Source organism: Hordeum vulgare, chromosome 1H, assembly GCF_904849725.1.
Source record: "Hordeum vulgare subsp. vulgare chromosome 1H, MorexV3_pseudomolecules_assembly, whole genome shotgun sequence".
Lineage (NCBI taxonomy): Eukaryota > Viridiplantae > Streptophyta > Magnoliopsida > Poales > Poaceae > Hordeum > Hordeum vulgare.
In genome coordinates, this window is record NC_058518.1 from 482334635 (window position 1) to 482362067 (window position 27433).

At 41.5% G+C, this 27433-nt stretch overlaps 1 protein-coding gene across 1 annotated transcript; it reads left to right on the forward strand.

The window, feature by feature from the left end:
• The first annotated feature begins 11586 nt into the window (after positions 1-11586).
• Positions 11587-27179, forward strand: LOC123401346 (probable indole-3-pyruvate monooxygenase YUCCA11). The gene is made up of 6 exons (XM_045095133.1): positions 11587-11767; positions 12089-12198; positions 12297-12530; positions 12613-12735; positions 12831-12991; positions 26993-27179. The coding sequence occupies exons 1-6, from the start codon at positions 11587-11589 to the stop codon at positions 27177-27179; spliced, it is 996 nt and encodes a 331-aa protein (XP_044951068.1).
• The last annotated feature ends 254 nt before the right edge of the window (positions 27180-27433 follow it).

The following is a 27433-nucleotide window of genomic DNA, read 5'->3' on the forward strand; positions in this document are numbered from 1 at the left end:
ATTCAACACAACACATTCACCAACCACAGAGAGAGAGGTAGAGACGAGCTGGCTGCTCCCCTCTTCCTCCTCCCAACACAGCTCGAGGAGCGACATTGTACTCTGTTCCTATACATCAAACACTCCGACAGGATTAGGGGTATTATCTCTACGGAGAGCCCTGAACCTGGGTACATTGTGTGTCCCATGCATGTACCAACCTCGTTCCCAGCGCCCACCTTTGTCCCTTCGGTTCTCACCTACTTTAGCCTACCTATGGCATATGTTGTGAGTATTCACCGACACCCTTTCCACCTAAGTCAACTAGAAAGAAAGATGATGAAGACTTTGAACGCTTTGCTGAAATGCCGAGGCCAGTCTTTTTGCGAACTCGTTTGACTGATATCTTAAAAATGCTTCCTTATGCAAAGTATATGAAAGACATCATCCCTAATAAGAGAAAAATACCAGAAGCTGAAATCTCCACTATACTTGCTAATTATACTTTTAAAGATGGAGTACCTAAAAAACTTGGAGATTCGGGAATACCAACTATACCTTGCTCCATTAAAAGAAATTATGTGAAAACTCATTTATGTGATTTGGGAACTAGTGTTAGTGTCATGCCTTTATCTTTATATAAAAGACTTGATTTGAATAAACTCACACCTACTGAAATATATTTGCAAACGGCTGACAAATCAACTGCCATACCTATCGGTATTTGTGAGGATGAGCCCGTTGTTGTTGCTAATGTTACTATTTTGACTCACTTTGTTATACTTGAGATGCCCGAGGACGACAACATGTCGATTATCCTTGGTAGACCCTTGTTGAATATTGCAGGGGCTTTTATTGATTGCAATAAAAGCAAGACCACTTTTCATATCAATGGTAATGAGCATACGGTACACTTTTCGAAGAAACAATTCCAAGTGAATGGTATTAATGTTATTGAAAAAATCTCCGACAATCAATATTGGAAGTTTTCAACTACCTCTACCTAGTGTTAAAAAGAAATATGAAATGCTTATTGTGGGGGACATTCATATCCACATTGAGGTAACTTAGTGATTTACGGAAGTTCTTCGGTTTCATATTCATCGAAAGTGGTTGTTAATAAGACTTGATCAACCTTATTAATGGATCATTTTTGAGAGGTATGAAGTCGATGAATTTAGTGAGCTACCTTCTGTCCCTACCTTTTGTTTTCTTTTTTTCTTAGTTAAATAAAATTAAATGCCATGCTTTGTGTGTTTTCTTACTTTTCCGTGCAATAAAAAATGACCCCAAAATAAAATCCTCAGAATGCCCTGAAAATTTAACACGATTTTTTCTGAATATTTCTGAATTTCTGGTGCAAATAATACTAGAGGGAGGTGCACCAGGTGGGCACAACCCACCTGGGCGTGCCAGGACCCCCATGCGCGCCCTGGTGGGTTGTGGTCCCCACATGGCCCCCCTCACTTACTTCTCCTTCCCAAATCACTCCATTCACCCAGAAATCTCGTGTTCTTGCTCCCGAAACCGCGGATTTTGATCTCATTGCTCGAAGCTCCGTTTTTGAAACTGTTTCGGGGATTTGTTGCTTGGTATGTGAATCCTCCATGTGTCCATTTAGTTTTTGTTTTAGTAGTTTATATTTTGATTAATTAGCTACTCTTGGTGATGTTGTAGATGAGCTTGCATGTTGAATTCTTGGAGTTCTAAGTAGTTTGAATGCTTGCTATGGCCTCTATGCATCCCTATGAGTGGTTGTTACCACTCTTATGAAGTTTTGTTAATAAATTTTTGTGACCAAAAAATTGTACACGAACATTATGAACTTCTTTGGAAGGAGTTCTTCGAGGAGGAGATTCTCGGAGGCATCTTCTAGCAGCAGCTCCGCTCGCCGGTCTTATGTTGAACCAAGTGAGAGTTCCATTCGAAGTGCCACCACCAAAAATGCTTATGGCCATGCAACGATTATATGGTGAGCGTGTGCATTAACGAGGAATTTGAGAAATATGTTCACAACGCCGATCTCGGGCCCTACATTTCAGATAAGTGTGATCAACACCTAATCCTCACTGAATCATTTGTCAAAGAATTTAAATTCCTTCCCCGTGAGTCTACGGTGTCATTTAAACTGTATGAAAATCATTTACCATTTCTCTAGAAAGGTTTGCTCACCTCTGCAAAATCCCATTCTGGGGTTCGCTCGATGAGCCACCGAGGTCTGAGTTTGAAATAATTTTGACTAGTTTTTGCTATGATGAAACTAGGGGAGTGACGCAACATAGAATAAAGAGTGTTCTTTTTCCTGCAATTCAGTACTTCACATTATTTAATGGAAAATGTATTGTAGGCAAGCAAGATTGTAGTACACTTTGTGCTCCTGATCTGAGCCTCATACACACCGCTCTCTACGGTGATAGAATCTATAATCTTGGAGCGATTGTTGCACGTAGGTTACAACACAACGCTCGCAGTGGATATTTTTATGGTGGAATTTATGCCACATGCTTAGCCAGAGGGTCGGATGTTTCACCTTTACCCTATGATCTTATTTTACCAACACAGTACCTAGACTTTGATGCTATGAAACGTCATAAGATCCTTAGAGGTGGTCCTCATAATTTCACTTATAATTTGACGCTTAACAAGGACTCTGTGGCAGACACATATTTTCCTGCACCTGCTCTCTTTTATGTTCATAACAGCGGGAGATATTACGTTCTTGAGAGCGAGGCCCGAGCTCATAATGCAGCGGTTGTGGCTGCACGATGGGTTGAGGCATCCGCGCCGAGAACCTCCGTGAGCTACCACTCCGACCATTACACAGGCAACTGGTGATTACCAAGTTAGGCCAAAAGCCTAAGCTTGTGGGAGTACGTATTTCCACCGACATTACATTCATGTTCACACATTTCATCCCAGTTGTCGGTGTCCACACTTCTTCATTGTATCATCCATGTTTAATTTATTTTCTCGCCTTCTTCTTGTGTGTTTGAAAAACTTTGAGAAAATCCAAAAATATGTTTCTTGCTTCTTTTTGATTTTTTTCTTCCTAGTTTAAATTGTTGTAGCACTAAAAAGAAAACCCAAAAAGATTTCCTTGTTCTTCTTTTACTTGTTGGGAGCTTTCCCGTGTAAATAGTTTTTCTCGTTCTTGCTTTTCTCTTTTCATTTTCTCATTTGCGAAAAACCAAAACCTCCAAAAATATTTTAGTGTGTTTCTCTGAATTTCTTTTCTTTTTATTGAGTCATACCGAGGACAAGACAACGATGAAAATATTGAGTGGCTCTCATTTGCATCATTATTGATCTGATAAAGAGCCCATATTACCTTGTCTTCTCCTCTTGAATAAAATGTTTGCGGATTCCAGCTTAGTCCATGGCACTCTTGCACTATTATTATTTTCAAATCATTCGGTCGTGCAAGTGAAAGGCAATAATGACGATATTAGATGAACTGGCCGTGGCAGAGAGAAACGGGTATGAACTCGACTTGTTCTATTTTTGTAAATATGTTTAACCTAGTATCCATGATCCAGCCTATTGTGATCAAACATGTTTGCAATGACAATTAGAGATTATAGTTCCTCATGCCATGCGTAAGTAGCTAGGAGTGAATAATGACTTATCTTGGATATCAACATTGCGTTAAAATGATTGTGATGTAGTATGATGATATGGTATCCTCCTCTGAATGTTCGAGTGGCTTGACTTGGCACATGTTCATGCATGTAGTTGAATCAAAACCAACATAGTCTCTATGATATTTATGTTCATGGTCTTCATATCCTAGTCATGCTAGTATCCAATGTTACTTATGCATAATGCATGTTCATGACTGTTGTTTCTCTCTAGCTGGCCGCTTCTCAACCTATTTACTAGCCTTCGCCTGTACTAAGTGGGAACTCTGCTTGTACATCAAAAACCTGAAACCCAAGTTATTACAGATGAGTCCACTAGACCTACCTATATGTGGTATTACCCTACCGTCCTAAGTAAATTTGCATGTGCCATCTCTAAAAACTTCAAATAAATATCCTTTTTGTGTGCCTGTATCGATCATGGAACAACAAGAGGTAGTCGGTATCTTCCATGCTAAGCGGGTTATTCTCAAGTCGAGTGTTTATTCACTCGCCATCGCATGAGAAAAGGGCGGTAATAGGGATGCCCAGTCCCAAACTGTATAAAGAATTGATCTCTCAAACAATCAAACAAAAACTCCCAATGGAGTCATAACCTTTACTTTTTCGCTTGGGAACCACCACTAGGGTGCTTAGAATGGGAGATATTGATAACTGATGGTCGTGAAGTAAATGAGAAGGGTGCATGTCTAAAAATTTAATTTACCCCTGTTTTATAAACTTGAGCTTTCGTACCTCTACAAATCACTGCTTCCCTTTGCAAAGGGACTATCTATTTACTTTTATGTTGTGTCATCACCTTCTAAAATAAGCGCCAGAACCTGAGAGCACTACTGTCATGCTGATGCATTATGTGTAGCTAATGTAGGGTGCATCATGACTGGATCTTTTCTACCATGAATTATAATGTTTAGTCACTGCTTGAACTTTGGGAGTGCTCTGCATTTATGTTTTGCGGTCCTAGAAAGGGCTAGTGAGATACCACTATTGTCATATTGTATCATGGTTGTTTTGACAACGTGTTGTTGTTTGAGTTATCTTATTATTGCTCTCTAGTTGATTATGTCATTGATATCAGTTAATATATTTTTTAAGAGTTATTGTCGACATGGTTAGTTATAATCTTTACTGAAAACCTAGGTGTTGTTTAAGATAATTTATGAAACAAGAGCAAAAGAGTTCGTAAAAGCTTTTCTTTTTCACTTTCAGTTTATCAACTGAATTTCTTGAGGACAAGCAAAGGTTTAAGCTTGGGGGAGTTGATACGTCTCCAACGTGTCTACTTTTCCTAACGCTTTTCCTCTTGTTTTGGACTCTGATTTGCATGATTTGAATGAAACTAACCCGGGACTAACGCTGTTTTTAGTAGAACTACCATGTGTTGTTTTTGTGCAGAAATAAAAGTTCTCAGAATGGAAAGAAACTTTGTGAGAATTTTTTATATCAATAAAGAGAATTTCTGGAGCCAAGAGCCACTTGAGGGGGGCACCTGGGTGGCCACAACCCACCAGGGTGCGCCTGCCCCCCCCCCCCCCCAGGCGTGCCCCAGTGGATTTTCCCCGCCTGGTGGCCCCAATGACCTTGAAACTGACGCTATAAAATCACATTATTCCAGAAAAAATCAGGGATAAATTATTATCGCGTTTCATGAGACGGAGCCACCACAGTCTCTTGTTCTTCATTGGGAGGCCAGATCCGGAGTCCGTTTGGGGCTCTGAAGAGGGGGATCTTCGATCTTCATCCTCACCAACACATCTCCATCGCCAATTCCATCATTCTTCCCACCGGGAGTGAGTAATTCCTTCGTAGGATTGCTGGTCGGTTATTAGTTTGATGAGATTAATCATGTAATCGAGTTAGTTTTGTTAGGGCCTAATCCCTAGTATCCATTATGTTCTGAGATTGATGCTGCTATGACTTTGCCATGCTTAATGATTGTCACTTTGGGCCCGGATGCCATGATTTCAAATCTGAACCGTTTATGTTATCACCATTGTAACCATGTTCTAGATCCGATCTTGCAAGTTATAGCCACTTACTACGTGTTATGATCCGGCAACCCCGAAGTGACAATAGTCGGGACCACTCCTGGTGATGACCGTAGTTTGCGGAGTTCATTTATTCTCCGTGTGTTAACGCTTTGTTTCGGTTCTGTATTAAAAGGAGGCCTTAATATCCCTTAGTTTCCAATAGGACCCCGCTGCCACGGGAGGGTAGGGCAAAAGATGTCATGCAAGTTCTTTCCATAAGCACGTATGACTATTTACGGAATACATGCCAACATTATATTTATGAACTGGAGCTTGTGCCGTATCGCCCTAGGTTATAACTGTCTCATGATGAATATCATCCAACGAGTCACCGATCCAATGCCTACGAATTTACCTTATATTGTTCTTGCTAACTTAGTACTGTTGCTACTGCTATCGTTACTGCTACAAAATCACTGCTATCACTGTTACCGTTATTATTGCTGCTACTATCATCAAAACTATCATATTACTCTGCTACTAATCACTTTGCTGCAGATATTAATCTCTAGGTGTGGTTAAATTGACAACTCAGCTGCTAATACCTTAATATATTCTTTGGCTCCCCTTGTGTCGAACCTATAAATTTGGGTTGAATACTCTACCCTCAAAAACTGTCGCGATCCCCTATACTTGTGGGTTATCACATTGCACGAGGGAGGTTGGTAATAAGGGTGCCCTACCCTGCTTAACCAAACCTAAATCAAAACAAAACTCCATGGGTAAGATGATATGTTGGAGGGCACCCGTGAATTTGGCTAGCCATGGTTGTGTATGGATGGTGGATAGGAGTAAAACTTTACAACTACATTTGGGAAGCACCTATAATGAGTTTAGCATGGAAGATACTGAGTACCTTTGTCGTAACGTTGACAGTAAAGAACACCACTCAAAATTATATTTTTAACTCTGCTTAAAAACTTGAGCTCTGGCACCTATGCAAATAAATGCTTCCCTCTATGAAGGGACTATCTATCTACTTTTATGTTGAGTCATCACCCTCTTACTAAAAGTACCAAACCAGAGAGCATTATTGTCTTTTTTATGCATTGAATCTAGTCAATATTGGTTATGAGTATGACTAGGATCTTTTTTATTTTGAATTATAATATTAAGTCATTGCTTGAATCTTAGAGGTGCTCTGCATTTATATTTTGCGGTCTCAGAAAGGGCTAGCGAGACACCATACCACCATATTATATCGTGATTGTTTTGAAAAATTGTTTGCATGTGAGATATCTTATTATTGCTTACTAGTTGGTTATGTATTGCCATGATTGGATATGATGCTTAAACTATTCTCATGGATGTCTTTATTTATGATTTATGCTGAAAACTTGAACACTAACTAAGAACATGTATAATAACGAGAACAAAAGAGTTTGTAAAATTTCCTGTATCACTTTTAGTTTATCAACTGAATTGCTTGAGAACAAGCAATGAGTTAAGCTTGGAGGAGTTGATACGTCTCCAACGTATCTACTTTTCCAAACGCTTTTGCTATAATTTTGGCCTCTAATTTTCATGATTTCAATGGAACTAACCCAGACAGAAGCTGTTTTCAGTACAACTACCTTGGTGTTATTTTTGTGCAGAAAAAAGTTCTCGGAATCGGATGAAGATTTTTGTGAATTATTGGGATTTATAAGGACTTATGGAGCAAAGAACTGCCGGAGGGAAAGTGCCAGCGGGCCACAAGCCATCAGGGCGCGCCCCCCAGGCCAGGACTTGATGGCTTGTGGGGTCCTCGAGGCTCCTACGACCCTAAGTCCAGTCCTATAAATTCATTTCTTCGAGAAAAAAATAAGAGAGAAGTTTTCATCATGTTTTACGAGACGGAGCCACCGCCACCTCCTGTTCTTCCTCCGGAGGGCTGACCTGGAGTCCGTTTGGGGCTCCAGAGAGGGGGATTCATCGCCGTTGTCATCACCAACCCTTCTCCATCAACACCACCATGATTCTCACCACTAGGAGTGAGTAATTCCTTGGTAGGCTTGCTGGATAGCGGTGGGATTGGATGCGATTGATCAAGTAATCGAGTTAAGTTTGATAGGGCTTGATCCCTAGTATCCACTATGTTCTGAGATTGATGTTAATATGACTTTGCTATGCTTAATTCTTGTCGCTAGGGCCCGAGTGTCCTGATTTGAGATGTGAATCTATTATGTTTTCATGAATATAAGAGTGATTTGGATCCTATCTTGCAAGTTATAGTTACCTATTACATGTCTTGATCCGCATATCCAAGGTAACAATAATTGAGATTCTTTCCGGTGATTGACGTAGTTTGGGGAGTTCATGTATTCACTAGGAGATACTATTTGTTAATGATATACTTATAAGCAATCTAAACAATTCATAGATGTAATGACATTTAAATTTCTCACGCATTGCTTCTGAATAGTGGTCAATAATCATGCCCATTTTCTTTCCTATTTTGGCTAGTATCATGTGTGGCACGTGTGAAAACTGAAGGTTTGCTAGGAGTCCAAAAAACTGCAATGCTCCCGAATATGCAGAAAGACCAAGATTGCATGGCCCTCAAACTTTGTATGTGACTAATATCCTGCCATAATCACTGCTTGCTTCATTACAATTCATTGTGTGTTAAGAATTCATTTTGTTATTTTCTTTGTAGATCCAAAAGATACATGGATCATTATATACGTGCATGGCAAGTATATTGCAATAATGATCATGTTCCGGCTTCATGATGACGACGACGGATGCTTCGATTTTAGTTAAGTTGTAGGGATGTTATTCCTATTGGATGTTGTTTCTCGGTTAAGTTGTAGTTAACTAATAGGGATGTTCATGGATGCTTTCATTCTAAGTTGTTGTCAATAAAATATTTAGATGTACATCACATTTGGATGATGTTCCTCCTGTAATATCCAATATTGTAATCCAATAGTTTTATCCAATATATGATTTCTTTATATTGTGCATATATTCCGTTCATATATGATTTCTTCTTCTTGTTAGTATATTCTCTTTTTTTCATCACTTGATGTACATAATTATCTTCATTACGTGGAGCATTAATTTAATTGATGAGTATTCTCTTATTTTCTCCATCACTTGTTGTAAATAATTAACACCATTATTTGGAGTATTAATTTATTTGATGAAGCATCGGTTTCAAATTCTATATTGTCTAGGATTTGGACTCCTGTACATTAAGCACCAATATATAAAGGTGTTGTAGAAGTAGGTTTTATGCGTAGTAGGAGCGACAGTATAAGCGTCACATTATACGCTAGCAACATTAGATAAGGCTACGCTTTCCAAACCGTTGGTAAAGACACTATCAACGTATATATGAACTTTTAGATACGGAAAAGAGTGTTGCTATAAGAGGGGTCATGTTGTAGTGATTGAATATGTTACACACTATATAGGGAGAAGGAGACATTATATATTCTATAAAAAAAATCAGATTTGGTAATTCTCGGTCATGCAAGAAATCGTAAACTTTTGATCAACAATGTAGCCGTCTAATGTAAGAGGGGGGTTCGTGCGGATTTTGCCTTTCGCTTTTCCTATCACGAACCAAATCCGTGACCTTCTGAAAGCATATGTTATGTTTGTATCAACCAAACAACAAACTGCTTTTCTCGAGTGTTAGGATTGCATTTATATATACACCGTATAGCATTTTCCATCTTTTTTTAAGTTTAGATTTGTGTGCATATCCAACTAGATAAGAATGTAGAGCAAATACAATAGTTTAACTCCATGCTCAGTTACTTTAAAAACCTTTCACATACTTTTGAATCTTTTTATTCTATATTTTCCCCTTCATTTATATTTATTTTTTCTGTAGCTTTACTATACTAAAGGCATTCATTCTATCCTGTGTAGATCATTGTTTTTATTATTTATTTTGTTAGTAAATTTATCCTTTTTTATATGTTTAAGCGTACACGTTTTTTCCAATCCAATGATTTCCTTGTGTATTTGTTTATTTTAGCTCTTTCTATGTCCAGTTAAAAAAATGTTCATCCTCAATTTTGTTTTTAAAATGTTTAAGTAAATTTATATGAGTGTGTTACGGCTACTTTTAAGTATGAATGTTCTGTTATTTCAATCGATCATTCACGTATTTTATTAGTCTACGTTTAGCAATAACTTTTTAGTTATAAGTAACCGATAAATAAAATTTATAGCACTAGAAACTTCCAATCTCATTTTATTTGGCAGCCTATTGTTTTCACCGGTAACACATTCTAAATACCATGGTCACACAAATAATATATGCACAACTCTGGTGCTAGATTAAGATTGCATGCACTTATTCGAAGTTTTTTCATTATTATTTTGTTGTATTACGTTTCCTTTTCATATTATAATAAGCCTCAAAATTTACTTTACAGTAATATAAATATTCTTGTTACATTTATGTGACAACTTTTTGGACCAGCTGAACGTTGCAGAAACTACAATTGCATAAATGATATATGTGCAACTCTTTTATTAGGAATGTGCAATTGTGATAAGTCACACATCCGAATGTTTAATATTACACATACTTATTTGAGGGTTTTATTCAATTCCTTTTGTCTTTATTAACGATGCCTGATTTGATTTGTTTTGTCATATTTTAGGAAGCGGCCAAAATAAACCAGGGGACCTCTGTCGGCCCCATAAGCACCTCTATTGTGCCACAAGCTTAGCACGTGTAGGGTGTGTGTGGGCCTTTAGCTACACCCCTGGCCCATCTGGAACCCGGTGGATCCCTTAGTCATGTCTTCCGGCACAAAAACAACATGTGACTTCTGTCATAGGATTAATATATTATCCCAATAATTTTTTTTTAAAACGTTCTTGAACCATGTATAAATCATACGAATATAGCATGAACATTACCAAAAAAATAGATAAGTTCTGGAGGCATAAAATCCAGTTTCTTATTTTTTGAAAGGACTAATAGCACATTTTGCAAAGCATATTAGAAAATATAATAAATGTGTAGTTCTTGTGTCTCGATTGTGCAACCGGGGTAAGTAGCGCATCTCTAAGATTAAGATTTCACACATTTTAGTGTAGTTTATTACCATGATTTTCCAGGTGTTAATATGTTTATTCACAATAGGTGATGAGTTTTCTTTTTGCAAAGGAAATCACTTTTTTTTCTTCTTTTTTGCTCATACGAGAGATGTGGCCTAGAATGATATTAAGCACAACCGACTGACCTAAACCTATAGCTAAGGTCGCCTGTGGGTATTCCACTTGAGAGACTAAGGAGGTAGGTCTTTACCACCTATAAAGTTAGAGGGTATAGTCAAATAAGATTTGTACCGTTAACTGCCTGTTCAAAAACCGAATCATATCCTTATCATGCTGAGATTTGCATTAATGATTACATGAAAAACGAAAGAAGAATGTTTAAATTCTTGCTAGTTTGGACACATCCTAATATTTATTGAAATTTGTACTCATGGCAGTTTAAAAGTTTGGCAAAGCTCACATACAAAAGGAAAGTAATATTACAAAAAAATCCAAGACTATCCATATTTCATTCGAATTTGTACTCATGGTAATTAAAACTTTCAATATATTATAGCCTAAATATATTTGAATCTTACTAGGAATTTTGGTGAGGAATGCATCTGACTGGGATTGGGTTCCATGCCATTATGTATCTAGATAAGCTTCTCACAACAAATATGACATTTATAATGTTCTAATTTTTGTAGGGGGTAGAACATACAAAGTTAATACGCACCAGACTTTATCATTTTGCATTTCATAATTTAAGCATGTTTATAAATAAAATTATATGTGAAAGTTACGAGTGTATATATATGTGTGTGTATCATTGTGATTGCTCATCCTAACATTCCATCAAGCAAGCACACTATATCTCTAGACATTGTAGAGCCAGCAGCCTACTTACGTACAATCCCACACCTCCACATACTCTATTTGTTGTGGCTATGGAGGAGGTCGAAGTTCTGATTGTTGGAGCGGGTCCTGCAGGCCTCGCGACTGCGGCATGTCTTACCCAATTTTGTATTCCATTTGTTATCCTCGAGCGTGAAAATTGCAGTGCATCCCTATGGCGCAACCGCACATATGATCGTCTCAAGATACATCTTGCAAAGGAGTTTTGTGAGTTGCCGCACATGTCGTACCCAGTAGATGCCCCAACATACATACCAAAAAATACTTTCATCAAGTACTTAGATGACTACATTGAGTGTTTCGATATTCAACCAAGGTATCTTACTGTTGTTGAGTCAGCCACATATGACATTGATGGGAAGTGTTGGTCCGTCATAGCGCGTGACAAGGTGAAATGCAGAATAGTCAATTACATGGCGAAGTTTCTTGTTGTAGCAAGTGGTGAGAATAGTGCAGAACATATTCCAACAGTTCCTGGACTAGAAACCTTTCCCGGTGTGGTCATCCACTCATCAAGTTACAAGTCTGGCATCACCTACTGTGGTAGGAACGTCTTGGTCATTGGATCTGGCAACTCTGGGATGGAGATCGCTTATGACCTTGCTTCGCATGATGCCAACACTTCTATAGTTGTACGAAGCCCGGTATGTGTACTACATGTGACTTTCTTTTTATATTTACTTTATATACCGCACTTTATCTCGCATGTTGAAAAGATGCATGACTCCTTTTGTGGATGCAGATTCATGTAATGACAAAGGAATTAATTAGATTAGGTATGACACTAGTCCGTTATCTTCCAATGAAGATGGTAGATGATCTTCTTGTGATGGTGTCAAATTTCAAATTTGGGGACCTATCTAGGCATGGCATCACGAGACCCAAAAAGGGCCCGTTTGTCCTCAAGTCAGAAATCGGCCGATCAGCAGTAATTGACGTTGGCACCGTTGGGTTAATTAAGGAAAGAAAGATTAAAGTGCGCATGTCCAGTATGATGCCATTCATAATATATTAAAATTAGCTTCATGTGCCAAGTTCTTATTTTTGATTTCTTTTAGGTTCAAGGAAGGATTACTAAGATCAAAGGCAAAACAATTGAATTTCAAGGTGGGAATGAAGGCTCCTTTGATGCAATCGTGTTTGCAACTGGATACAAAAGCACGTCAAATATGTGGCTCAAGGCAATACAAAATAGATATTTGAATTTCCCTAGTGCAATTTCTCTAGATGCAAGATGTGTTATATGTTCTAACATGAGCAAGGTTTGCATGTGCAGAATGGCGAGGACATGTTGAATAGCGAGGGCCTGCCAAAGAAGAAATTCCCTAATCACTGGAAAGGTGGAAACGGGGTATATTGTGTTGGGCTAGCAAGGATGGGATTGCTCGGTATTGCCATAGATGCGAAGAACATTGCCAGTGACATTAGAGACTCTATGTCCGACTGAGTTGACTTTTATATATCTTCACTAGGAGGAGAGTGTTAGATATTGGTCCCTACAATATCCATACGAGGTTTGATGGGATGTTAATACACTATAGTTTGATAGAGTATTATCACTATAGTGTTGTACTGTCACAAACAATGCTAGATTTTCTCCAAGTTCAATTTTTTCTCGAATAATTGAATGTTTCTTCAGATTTTTTATATGTTCATTTGTTGCAATTAAAGTGAAATCTATACTTGTTGTCATCATGATGGTTGGTGTGTCTTCCTCTCTAGCCTCCACCACCTCATACAAATAAGGAAGGAAACAATACAAAAGTAATGCATGATCATAAGTAAGAGAATAATCAGAGTAACAGAAAGTGAGATATAGCAATGCACATCATTTTTGGGGATAAGGCATCTACAACCACAATTGTCTAAGTTCGATCTCCAAACACCCACGGGCACGCCCTGTTAGTGACCGAGCGCGTCCGTTTTGAGCTTGCATTTATGCATGTATGCATGCAACCATGTCCCCTACTTTGTTCTCAAATTGTCCTGTCAAGTGCATATGATTAATGAAGAGAGAGAGAAAGATATATATACATAAGAAAGAATAAAGAAAGAAAAAAAATATGGTCCGGCATGTGCCGCATCCTATGTGGAGGGCTGCTCGGACATCCTCATATCCTTCCCATATTTTGTATAGATATGGGGATTTGCGGGCAGCCGGTCATATATGATGAAAGTTGGATGCCTTTTCTCTTAATTCACTCTCCTGTCTGGGTAGTGGCTGGGTTGGCCTCGGCGTCGTGGACGTAAGATGATGATTTGGATGTTCCGGTTCTAGATGGTGTAAGTGTTGGCGCCACCTCCTTGCAGGGTCGCTCTTCTTCTTCCTTGAGCTGCCTCACACAACTCTCTATTAGTTCTGTCTATCTTCTCTCAAGAACACACAGACATACACATACACATATACCATGGAAAAAAATCAGCGCTGCTTTGCACGAGAGGCTCTCCTCCTTGATGAAAACAAGAGACTACATTTTGCTGCTTCCCTCACCGCTTCACAGCCGAATACACTTTATATAGCATACCGACGCACACAAGCCAGTGGCCACACTCACCACTAACTCACGCACGCATGCACCACACCGGCCACTACCACATGACGCGGCCACTAACCAGCTAACTAGCCTACACGCATGCACTAACAGACTCACCGCTTATCCTAACAATCTCTACGTATACACACTTTTGTAGCTAACTGAACGTAGCGCCCGTGGAGCTTTCTTGGCGATGCGGTCAATCGTGAGCACACCCGCTCGTCCGCATGACCTGGCTTCTCCGCTGCTCGGCACACCCATGTTCTTCAGTTTCCGACTCGTGTGACGACTCGACGAAATAAGAGATGAAATGATAAAGTTGTTAACCTTTATGAACACTTGGAGAAATGGGGTGCCTCAAACCTTAACAAATCTTGATAATAAATGGAGGCTGAGCTCGAGCAAAGGAGGAGAACCGAGAGGGGAATGAAGAAAACAGAGCAATGTGCTCAGGCTGGATGAAGTGGTTTATATAGGAAAATCTTTAGTCCCGGTTTGTATCACAAAGCGGGGTTAAAGGTCTACCTATAGTCTCGGTTTGTGATACAAAACCGGACTAAAGGGGCTAGTGGGGCCCAGCGTGACACTAAACTGCCACCAACCCATTAGTGCTGGTTTATATCACAAACCGGAATTATATGTTCAAATTGAACCGGGACTAATGGTGTCTGTACCCCACGACCGCTCCTAACCACTGGAACCGGAACTAATGGTCACATTAGTCTCGGTTCAAAACCAAATCTGAACAAAAGGGTCAAACGAAAGACCTATTTTTTTCTACTAGTGTATACTAACGAAGATGGGTGTTATTGTGCCTAAAGAATACTATGGAAAGGAATACATATCGGGCCTAGTAAAAGGAAAACAAGCGCGTTCAGGACCTGCACGTGCAAGTGATTTCTTTCGTAATCTCGGTGGACATGCATCCTGGGAGGCTGGGACTCTAAATTTGATGGAGGAGTAACGTATTGCATGCAAAGAAAGAATATTTGCAGATTTGTTGGGATAAATGGAAGATATTTATTTCTCTTTCACCCACGCAAGGAACAGGCTCCTTGAAAGAAGTTGGATGGGGTCCGCCTGCCGAACGGGAGGCACTTCAAGATGGCGCAGTAATCCTGATAGAGTTTATGTCAGCTATTTTGTTTGAGTCGGTTGTTATTTTTTGCGGTCAGCGTGTTGGTCCAAGAAAGTTAGAGTCTGTAGTTGTACTAGTATAAATATACATAGTAAAGTCACTCTAAAAGCAGGTTATATTGAATGAATAAATGTGTTTCTAGGGTCAATACTTGTATCGAGTTTCAGGGGAAATTGCCTAAAAATCGTTAAGTTTGGGAGGAAACTTTAGAAAATCTCTGTGTTGCTATATCTTTTCGTGGAAATTATTTTGTGTGTGAGTGCCGTTGTCAAGCTTGATTTTCTCGTGCTGAGTCGTAAGGTTCAAGCCCTCTACTTCATGTACATCGTGTGTGCGGGCGAGAGGTTGCTACTACTGAAGGTGGAGTGTTGTAAAAGATCGGACCGCAAACAGATCAGATCTGGCCATCGAGATTCGGTTTTTACCAGGTAGTATCCAGCCTCAGCGCCTGAAGTTGAGTGTTCTTCGTGTTTGTTTAAATGTTCATTTTCTTACTTCTACTAGTTCACACTTTTTTCATGAGGAAAAAAAGAACAGAGTTACTCAAGGAGCATGGGGATATTCAGAATACATCAAGGTACTAAGCTCCTCAGGAACATTGACTATTAGTATTTCATCTTCCATTGATCTTGCACGAGCTGCTAGCTCATGAGCCATCTGGTTTTGGTCCCTTATAGTGTGGTTAAGATGAAAAATATTTGAGAGCAATCTTGATCTCCCTGATCACTGGGAACCATGCCGAGTGGTTTATAGCTCTAGGTGCTAACTACTTTGCAAAAAAAAAGACAATCAGTCTCAGCTATAATCGGACCTTTGTACATGCTTGCTAGGCAGTTTAACCCCGCCAACAGGGCGCGGGCTTCAGCTTCTTCCACATCAGTGCAAGGCATCATTTTCTGCGAAACAATAAATGAAGTGCTGGATAGGTGGGTGCCTAGGAGCCTAAGCTCCAGAATATGCACTGATGGCGTGGATTAATGTAGTTATAAAAAACCAATATACCCATGTTTTGGCTTGGAAAGAAATTGGATTTGCTTTTTTTTTTTTAGCACGGAGGGGCTTGCCCGGCCTTAAACTCAGGCCCTTACATATCCATCAAGTTACAGCGAAAGAAAAGGGATACATGTTATGGGCAAACAGACGACGTGACACCAAGACATAACCAAAACACATGACTAGCGGGGCTATCTAGGTAGTGAAGGGCGGCTCCCAACCGATGGTCTTCCTATGTTGCTCGACGTAACTCACTTTACCACGCTCGTACCCTTTAGGAGCTCCTCCACGTCTTCTCTGTCCCGAGATCTTGTTAGTGGCTTCCACAACTGCAAAAAAGACACGATTTTATATAATAGGTTAGCCGGATGTCGAATGATATGCCCTTCTATTAGCGCTTTATTCCTAGTAGTCCACAACGCCCATGCGATTGCCCCAAAGCCCAGCCGAACCATTCGCTTGTCTCTTCCTCTAGTTGAGGCAGTCAATCGGTATAGATCGGAGAAGCCGCTTGGGTTCCATATGGAACCCGTTGACTCCCTAAGAGCATCTCTAGCAGACCCCATATAATTACCGGAACTGTAAATTCTAACGATTATACGGGTTTGGGTCATTTTTACTGTTAGACTAGATACTATAAACGCGGCCCGGACCGTAATTTTTTTGCAGCGGCCCGTAAACGCGACCCCTCGACCATTATATCTGTGGGTTCGGCCGTTGGATACGGGTCCAAACCCTATCCCTCCGCCGCCGCGAAAAATCCCCATACCTCACCGTCGGCGCCTCAGATCTGCCGGCGCGCGCCTCCATTCAGCCGCTTAGCCATTCCAATCCATCGCCCAAGAAGACCAACTCCGATGACCGTGGTAACAAGGACCCCCAGAGGGCTCGCCGCGTCAGATCCGACGTCGCGCGGAAGCGCGCCGCCTGTCGGTACAAGCAGTGGGGCCTGACACCACCGCCGTCACTCCTCTGTCGAGAGGCGGAATGATGTCCCACAAGCGTATGGGATCGCAGTAGTTTTCGTGGGTAGAGTATTCAACCCAAATTTATTGATTCACTCACAAGGGGAAGCTAAAGAATATTCTCAAGTATTAGTAGCTGAGTTGTCAATTCAACCACACCTGAAAGATTAGTGTCTGCAAGCAAAGTATCAGTAGCAAGGTAGTATGATAGCAACGACACCAGAAAAAGCTTTGACAATCCCTGGCAAGGGCACTAGAAAAAGCCTTGTTGACGGGATGTTAGCGCCAACAAAGTCTTGCAGCAAGTAACAACGGAGTAGCAAGGAACAATAGTAGCAACAACAGCAGTAAAGTGACAGCAGTAGCAACAGTAGCAGCAAAGTGGACCAATCCCTTTTGTAGCAAGGGGCAAGCCTAGACAAAGTAACGTAGCGAGAACCATTAGTAAAAGACTCGTAGGCAGTGGATCGGTGATGGATGAGTATGACAGATGTCATTCATCATGTAACATCTATAACACGGAGAGATATATAACTAGCTCCCGTTCATCAATCTAATGTAGGCATGTATTCCGTATGTAGTCATACATGCTTAGGGAAAAGAACTTGCATGACATCTATTGTCCATCCCTCCCGTGGCAGCGGGGTCCTAATGGAAACTACGGGATATTAAGGTTCTCCTTTTAACAAAGAACCAGACCAACGCATTAACACGCGGTGAATACATGAACTCCTCATACTATGGTCATCTCCGGGAGTGGTTCCGGCTGTTGTCACTCCGGGGTTGCCGGGTCATAACACATAGTAGGTGACTACAACTCGCAAGATAGGATCTAAAACACACATATATTGGCGACAACATAATAGGTTCAGATCTGAAATCATGGCACTCGGGCCCTGGTGACAAGCATTAAGCATAGCCAAGTAGTAGCAACATCAATCTAGAACATAGTGGATACTAGGGATCAATCCCCGTCAAAAACTAACTCGATTACATGATAGATCTCATCCAACTCATCACCGTCCAGCAAGCCTACGATGAGATTACTCACGAACGATGAAGAGCATCATGGAATTGTCGATGGAGAAAGGTTGATGATGATGATGGCGACGATTTCCCCTCTCTGGTGCCCGAAACGGACTCCAGATTTGCCGTCCAAATGAAGAACAAGATGTGGCGGCGCCTCCATATCGCAAAACGCGATGAAACCTTCTCTCTGATTTTTTTTCCAGGCGAAACGGAAGATATAAAGCTGAGATTGGGGGCGGTGGTGCCACTTGGGGGGTGGCCGCGGCCCGTGGGCTTGTGGCCCACTGGCACGCCCCCTCAGGTGGATCTTTGCGCAGGTATTTTTCTTTTATTCCAGAAAAAATCTCCGTAAATTTTCAGGACATTCCGAGAACTTCTATTTCTGCACAAAAACAACACCATGGCAATTCTGCTGAAAACAGCGTTAGTCCGGGTTAGTTCCATTCAAATCATGCAAATTAGAGTCCAAAACAAGGGCAAAAGAGTTCGGAAAAGTAGATACGACGGAGACGTATCAACTCCCCCAAGCTTAAAGCCTTGCTTGTCCTCAAGCAACTCCGTTGACAAACTGAGAGAGACAAAAGAAAAACTTTGACGAACTCTGTTTGATCTTGTTGTTGCAACTAAGTCTAACTCATAACCAGAATTTCAGCAACATCACAAGCAAACCACAAAAGCAAATGACATCTAGGTCTCACGGTAAACTCATATCAATGGCATAATCAACTAGCGAGCAAATAATAATAAGCCTCAATTGTCAACACTTCAATCAAAGCAACATGAAGCAGTACGCATAGATGGTATCTCGCTAGCTCTTTTTGAGACCGCAAAACATAAATGCAGAGCACATTAAAAGACCAAGGGCTGACTAAACATTGTAATTCATGGCAATGAAGATCCAGTCATAGTCATACTCAACACAGTTAAAAGCAAAGCATAAAAATGACAGAGGTGCTCTCTAATTGGTGCTTTTGTAAGAGGAGGATGACTCAACATGAACATAAATAGACAAGCCCTTCGCAGAGGGAAGCATTGATTTGCAGAGGTGCCAGAGCTCAAGCTTTGAAACCAGAGATAATAATTTTGGGTGGCATGCTTTCGTTGTCAACACAATGACTAAGAGTTGTCAACATCTTCCACGCTACACATGCTATAGGCGGTTCCCAAACAGAAAAGTAAAGTTTTGACTCCCCCACCACCAATCAATCACACTCCACGGCTAGCCGAATCCTCGGGTACCGTCCATACCAACAACAATCCTGGGGGAGTTTTGTTTGCAATTATCTTTTCGATTTGAGCATGGAACTGGGAATTCCAATTACCGGCCCCTTTCTCGTGAATGATAGTGAATAAACACATATCGAGGATAACACGCCTAGCATGGAAGATACCAATAGCCCCCTGTCACCACATGAGCGGTTCGGGCATGCAAAACGTATTATTTCTTGAAGATTTAGAGAGTGGCACATGCAAATTTACTTGGAACGGCAGGTAGATACCGCACATAGGTAGGTATGGTGGACTCATATGGCACAACTTTGGGTTTATGGGAGCTGGATGCACAAGCGGTATTTCCGCTTAGTACAAGTGAAGGCTAGCAAAAGACTGGGAAGCGACCAACTAGAGAGCGACAACAGTCATCAAAATGCATTGAGAGTAACTAACATTGAGTGCAAGCATGAGTAGGACATAAATCACCATGAACATGAACATCATAGAGGCTATGTTTATTTTGTTTCAACCTCATGCGTGAACATGCGCCAAGTCAAGCCACTTGAAACATTCAAAGGAGGATACCATCCTATCATTATAGTCATCTCAACATTCATGTGGGCAACCAAGACAAACCATTATAAGTTCCTAGCTAAGTAAGCATGGCATAAGGAACTATGATCTCTAAGTTGTCATTGCAAACATGTTTCTGTCACAACAAAGCTGAATCAGGCATGACGAGCTAGTCATATTTACAAAAACAAAATAGATTGAGTTCATACCAGCTTTTCCACGCTAAGTCACTTCATCATATATCATCATTATTGCCTTTCACTTGCACGACCGAATGATGTGAACAATAATAAGAGTGCTCGTGCATTGGACTACGCTGGAATCTGCAGGCAAACACAAAGGATAAGACAAAGTAATATGGCTCTTTGAAAGCTAAACAGGTATGCATGCAAGATCCACTAAACAGTGTAACCAATATCTTCTACCTAGACCCAAAAAAAAACTATCTACACGGGAAAGCTCCCAACAAGCAAAAGAAGAAAAAGAAAATCTTTTTGGGTTTTCTCAAACGAGACAGACACACGAAAGGAAAACGAGAAAAACAAAATAAACTAGCATGGATGATACCGTGGCAAAGTGTGAACACCGGCTAACAAAGTGAAAGCATAAGCAGGAATGTAAAGTCGATGAGAACACGTACTCCCCCAAGCTTAGGCTTTTGGCCTAACTTGGTCTACTCCCATGGATGGTCCTGGCGAAACCCAAAATCATAATGGGGGTTATACGGGAGCGCTGCGGCCACTGCCTGAATAGCTGCCTCACGGAGACGAGCAGCCTTTGCCTCCCTCTCATACTCCTCTGCCTCTCCTCTGGTTATGTAATATCTCCCGTTTTACCTGAAAGTCAAAGAAAGCAGGAGCAGGAAGAGCAATATGGAAAACACGCTGTCGGTTAAATATCAAACGGTATAGGAGGGATTCATCATCCCTCTCAAGGAACTGGCAGCGTGTCAAAGCGACGCGGTCAAGGAAAGCTGTATGGAGCAGGGGATCTCCTTCGCGGATGGGTACTCCAAGAAAATTTGCTATGCGAGTGGCATAGATCCCACCAAAGAAATCCCCTTCAATAGCATTCTTATTCAGCCTCCTTGCTATAATAGCTCCCATGTTGAAGCTTTTGTCACCCGTCACTGCGCTCTTAAGGATACTAAGGTCGGGTGCGCAGAGGTGACAATGCTCAATCTTGCCATTAATGCATCTGCCTATGAAGAGGGCAAAGTAATGCAAGGCAGGAAAATGAATACTCCCCATGGTAGCTTGTGTAATGTCTCTAGTTTCTCCAACAGTAATACCAGCGCAAAAATCTCTAACCGAAGATTTAGGAGGATCATTGAGGTTACCCCAAATAGGTATTTTGCAAATTCTACTGAAATCCTCTAGATCCATGGTATACGATTTATCATAGAGATCAAACAGTACCGATGACTCACGGCCAGCTGAAAATTTGAATCTACGAACAAAAGAGGCAGTGAGAGCAACATACTATTCACATTTATCGGAGATGAATTCTTCGAGTCCGACGTTGTGAACAAATGCATCAAACTCATCTTTGAAACCTGCCTCAATCATAAATTCATCAAAAGGCCATTCACATTGTTCTACCTGCGCGTCCCTAGGTTGGTAAGGATCAGGATCCCGAATCGCAAGACGGGGACCTCTCTTGCTTGAGGAACCACCATGAAAGCTTCTCCTGAACATCTTCCTTTTCTGAAATTTTCAGTGACCCAAAGGAAAGGTGAACAAGGTTCAACTGAACTCGTAGCAACTACTCCAACAAGTGCCTAGAGGCCATATTACGCATCAAAACTACTTGGGACTAGCTAGAATCAGCATACAAAACTCAAGAACATGGTCACCAATGCAGCAAAAATACACGGATTATAAGGCACTAGAGCAAAAACTAATTGGACCAATGGAGGAGTCACTTACCAAGGAGTAATTTCCCCAAAATAGTTCGAAGAACGGTGGTTTGAGCAAAGAGATCGAAAATCCCAGCAAGAGGAGCAAGAACACGGGTTTGAGCTGCGAAACGATTTTTTCTGGAGGTAGGAGAACAGGATGGGAGCAAGAATGAGTGGACGGGGTGCCTGTGGGCCCCACAAGTCTGGGTGGCGCGGCCAGGGGGTGCCCGCGTCCCTAGGGCTTGTGGCCCACTGGTGTGGCCCCCAGACAGACTCTTTGTCCTAGAATTTTTCTAAAATTCCAGAAAAAATCATACTTGATTTTCACTGCATTCGGAGAACTTTGATTTTCGGGGTACTTTTCTACCGGACGCTAAGACAGAAAACAGGGAAAACTAAACTAAACCTATCATTTTTCTTCTAAGTAACCTAAAGTGAAAGCTTGGAACAGAGGTTTGTGACTCCTCGATTCATCCATCTCATGGTCATCGAAAGAAATCCGTCAATGGGGTTGATCAAACCCCCTCGACAAAACTTTCTCGAATCGCAAAAGAAGACGGAGAATTCTCGAATAGTCACTAGGTCACCTCAATGGGGATGTGTATCTCCCCAACCAGCAAATCATACTTCATCTTGACACGAGGAATAGGGCATTCAGAGCTCCCAATAAGAATAGATGAAGTTTTTTCGACAACATTGATGCAATGTACTCGATATTGTTTTTTCGGAAAGTGCACCGTATGCTCATTACCGTTGACATGGAAAGTGACATTGCCTTTGTTGCAATCTATAACAGACCCTGCAGTGTTTAAAAAGGGTCTTCCGAGGATGACAACCATGGCATCGTCCTCGAGAATATCCAAGATAACAAAGTCTGTTAAGATAGGGGTGTTAGCAACCATAACAGGCACATCCTCGCAAATGCCGATAGGGAAAGCAGTTGATTTGTCGGCCATTTGCAGAGAGATTTCAGTGGGTGTCCACTTATCTAGTTCAAGTCTACGATAAAGAGAGAGAGGCATAACACTAACACTGGCTCCAAGGTCGCATAACACAGTTCTAATGTAGTTGCCTTGAATGGAGCAAGTTATAGTGGGCACACCGGGATCACCTAGTTTCTTCGGAGTTCCAACCTTGAAAGTGTAATTGGCAAGCATGGCGGAGATCTCAAGATATGGTATCCTCCTCTTATTAGTCACAATATCTTTCATGTACTTGGCATACGGAGACATCTTGAGCATATCCGTCAAACGCATTTGCAGAAAGACAGGTTTGATCATTTCAACAAATCGCTCAAAATCCTCACCATCCTTTTTCTTGGATGGTTTGGGAGGAAAGGGCATGGGTTTCTGAACCCATGGCTCCCTTTCTTTACTGTGCTTCCTAGCAGCGAAGTCATTCTTATCGTATCTTCTATTCTTAGGCTGTGGGTTATCAAGATCAACACTAGGTTCAATCTCCACATCCTTTTCATTGCTAGGTTGAACATCTTCATGAACATCACTATTGATATTATCATTAGGCTCATGTTCATCACCAGATTGTGTTTCAGCATCAGAGACAGAGGCATCGTTTGGACTCTCAGTTGTAGCAGCAACAGGGTTGCTAGCGTGCAGGTTCCTATCATCTTTCTTCTTCTTTCTAGGATGACTAGGTGCATCAGTGCTAACTCCTTGAGAATCTTGTTCAACTCTCTTCGGATGACCCTCAGGATACAAAGGTTCCTGGGTCATTCTACCGCCTCTAGTGACGACTCTGATGGAATTGTCATTCAACTCATTGAGCAAGTCACTCTGAGCTTTAAGTACTTGTTCTACCCGAGTAGTAACCATAGAGGCATGTTTACTCAGAAGTTTAAGATCATTGACATTTCTGTCCACAAAAGCACTTAAATGACTAAGCATACGAGCATTCTTTTCCAATTGTCTGCTAACATAATCATTGAACCTATGTTGTTTGGCAACAAAGTTGTCAAATTCATCCAAGCATAGGCTAGCAGGTTTATCAAAAGGAATATCACTCTCATCAAACCTACGCAGATAATTTACTTCTACTACCTGTATCAGGTTATCAAGACCATGGATCTCTTTGATAGGTGGTAGATTTTTTACATCTTCAGATTTAATGCCTTTCTCTCGCATAGATTTCTTGGCTTCTTGCATATCTTCAGGATTGAGGAATAGAATACCTCTTTTCTTCAGAGTTGGCTTAGGAGGTGGTTCGGGAATAGTCCAAGCATTCTCATTGCACAAGATGTTATTCAACAGAATCTCAGCTTGTTCTACGGTTTGTTCCCTAAAAACACTACCGACACAACTATCTAAGTGGTCTTTGGAAGCATCGGTAAGTCCATTATAGAAGATATCAAGTATTTCATTCTTCTCAAGAGGGTGATCAGGCAAAGCATTCAGTAGCTGGATGAGCCTCTCCCAAGCTTGTGGGAGACTCTCTTCTTCAGCTTGAGCAAAGTGGTATATTTCCTGCAAGGCAACTTGTTTCTTATGGGTAGGGAAATATTTTTCAAAGAAGTAGTAGACCATATCCTGAGAGCTACGCACACAACCAGGAGCAAGAGAAGTGAACCAGGTCTTAGCATCATCCTTTAGCGAGAAAGGAAACAGCTTGAGCATGTAGTAGTGGCGGATCTTTTCCTAACTAGTGAATAGGGTGTCTATATCGTGCAGTTTGGTAAGATGGGCTACAACTGTTTCAGACTCGTAACCGTGAAAGGGATCAGATTCGACTAGAGTGATTAACTCAGGGTCGACAGAGAACTCATAATCCTTATCGGTCACAAAGATAGGCGAAGTGGCAAACTTCGGATCATATTTCATCCTAGAGTTCAAAGACTTTTCTTTCCACTTGCGCAGAAGTTTCTCAACATCGTAGCTATCCTTACATGCAAGAAAGTCCTCAGCTATATCTCCCTCCATAACACAGCACGTATCAGGCATAAGAGGCAATTCAGGCATAGTAGGTTCTACTTCAATAGTATCAGCAGTTTCAGAAGTATCATCACATCTAGCAGCAACTCTAGCAATATGTGCATCAAGGAATGCACCAAGTGGCAAAGCAGTATCAGGCATAGCAGGCATAGTATCAAGCATAGCATCATCAGGCATAGTAACAAGCATAGCATCATCAGGCATAGTATCAAGCATGGCATCATCAGCATAGTATCTAGCATGGCATCATCAGGCATAATATCAAGCAGAGCATCATCATAAGCATCATGGACAGCAGAAGTAGCATCATCAAGCACATGCGACATATCAAGATTTCTAACTGGAGGTGAAGTCGCAAACTTACTCAAAACTGAAGGTGAATCAAGTGCAGAGCTAGACGATAGTTCCTTACCTCTCCTCGTAGTGGAAGGTAGGATTTTAGATCTTGGATCTTTCGGATTCCTCATAGTGATTAGCAGACGTAAATCCCAAGTGACTCAGAGAATATAGTTGTGCTTCCCCGGCAACGGCGCCAGAAAAAGCCTTGATATCCCACAAGCTTATGGGATCGCAGTAGTTTTCGAGGGTAGAGTATTCAACCCAAATTTATTGATTCGCTCACAAGGGGAAGCTAAAGAATATTCTCAAGTATTAGCAGGTGAGTTGTCAATTCAACCACACCTGAAAGATTAGTGTCTGTAAGCAAAGTATCAGTAGCAAGGTAGTATGATAGCAACGACACCAGAAAAAGGTTGGACAATCCCCGGCAATGGCGCTAGAAAAAGCCTTGTTGACGGGATGTTAGCGCCAACAAAGTCTTGCAGCAAGTAACATCGAAGTAGCAAGGAACAGTAGTAGTAGAAGCAACAAAGTGACAGTAGTAGCAACAGTAGCAGCAAAGTGGCCCAATCCCTTTTGTAGCAAGGGACAAGCCTAGACAAAGTAACATAGCGTGAACCAGTAGTAAAAGAATCGTAGGCAGTGGATCGGTGATGGATGAGTATGACGAATGTGATTCATCATGTAACAGCTATAACACAGAGAGATATATAACTAGCTCCCGTTCATCAATCTAATGTAGGCATGTATTCCGTATGTAGTCATACGTGCTTAGGGAAAAGAACTTGCATGACATCTATTGTCCATCCCTCCCGTGGCAGCGGGGTCCTAATGGAAAACTACGAGATATTAAGGTTCTCCTTTTAATAAAGAACCGGACCAACGCATTAACACACGGTGAATACATGAACTCCTCATACTATCGTCATCTCCGGGAGTGGTTCCGGCTATTGTCACTCTGGGGTTGCCGGGTCATAACACATAGTAGGTGACTACAACTCGCAAGATAGGATCTAAAACACACATATATTGGCGACAACATAATAGGTTCAGATCTGAAATCATGGCACTCAGGCCCTAGTGACAAGCATTAAGCATAGCCAAGTAGTAGCAACATCAATCTAGAACATAGTGGATACTAGGGATCAATCCCCGTCAAAAACTAAGTCGATTACATGATAGATCTCATCCAACTCATCACCGTCCAGCAAGCCTATGATGACATTACTCACGAACGATGAAGAGCATCATGGAATTGTCGATGGAGAAAGGTTGATGATGACGATGGTGATGATTTCCTCTATCCGAAGCCCGAAACGGACTCCAGATCTGCCCTCCAGATGAAGAACAGGATGTGGCGGCGCCTCCGTATCGCAAAACGCGATGAAACCTTCTCTCTGATTTTTTCCAAGCGAAACGGAAGATATAGAGCTGAGATTGGGGGCGGTGGTGCCACGTGGGCCCTACAAGCCTGCACGGCGCGGCCATAGGGGGTGGCCGCAGCCTGTGGGCTTGTGGCCCACTAGCACGCCCCCCCAGGTGGATCTTTGCGCAGGTATTTTTCTTTTATTCCAGAAAAAATCTGCGTAAATTTTCAGGACATTCCGAGAACTTTTATTTCTGCACAAAAACAACACCATGGCAATTATGCTGAAAACAGCGTCAGTCCGGATTAGTTCCATTCAAATCGTGCAAATTAGAGTCCAAAACAAGGGCAAAAGAGTTCGGAAAAGTAGATACGACGGAGACGTATCACAGAAGTCCCCTTGACGAAGGCAGACAACCTTTTGCATGCGTTGCTAACGCGCAGTGCGCGGGAGGCGGTAGAGGACAGGAAGCGCCGCCGGAGGGACGAGGAGATTGACACCGTGCTCTACGAGCAGGGTGTCGCGTTGGATCTCGCCTTCGGCGACGAGGTGGAGGAGTGGCGCCATGAAGCCACTGCGCAAGAGCACATCTACGTCGATCTCTCCTCCTCCTCCGACGACGACGAGTGAGCGCTGCCGCATCTACTACCGCACGAGCTCCGATGAGCTCAATTTTGCGTAGTGTGTTAGGGTAGTTATTAGCTCCGGTGACCTCCGGTAGGATTAGCTTAGCTCTACCCCCCTCTAGTAGTTGTGTAGAATGGAATGTAGTATGTATGATCATGTAGTATGTGATGAACTGTGAGTGAGTGGGGTTGCAATTTCGCCCGCGAAAGTTTTATTTCTTCAAATTATGTTGTTTCATATACGGGGTCTGTTCTGCA

Excerpts from the sequence above, each read along its gene's own strand:
- LOC123401346 (XM_045095133.1), top strand. The coding sequence starts at position 11,587 with ATGGAGGAGGTCGAAGTTCTGATTGTTGGAGCGGGTCCTGCAGGCCTC. Across the intron at positions 12,199-12,296 it reads CTATAGTTGTACGAAGCCCG|ATTCATGTAATGACAAAGGA; the intron begins GTATGTGTACTA and ends TTGTGGATGCAG. Across the intron at positions 12,736-12,830 it reads CGTCAAATATGTGGCTCAAG|AATGGCGAGGACATGTTGAA; the intron begins GCAATACAAAAT and ends TTGCATGTGCAG.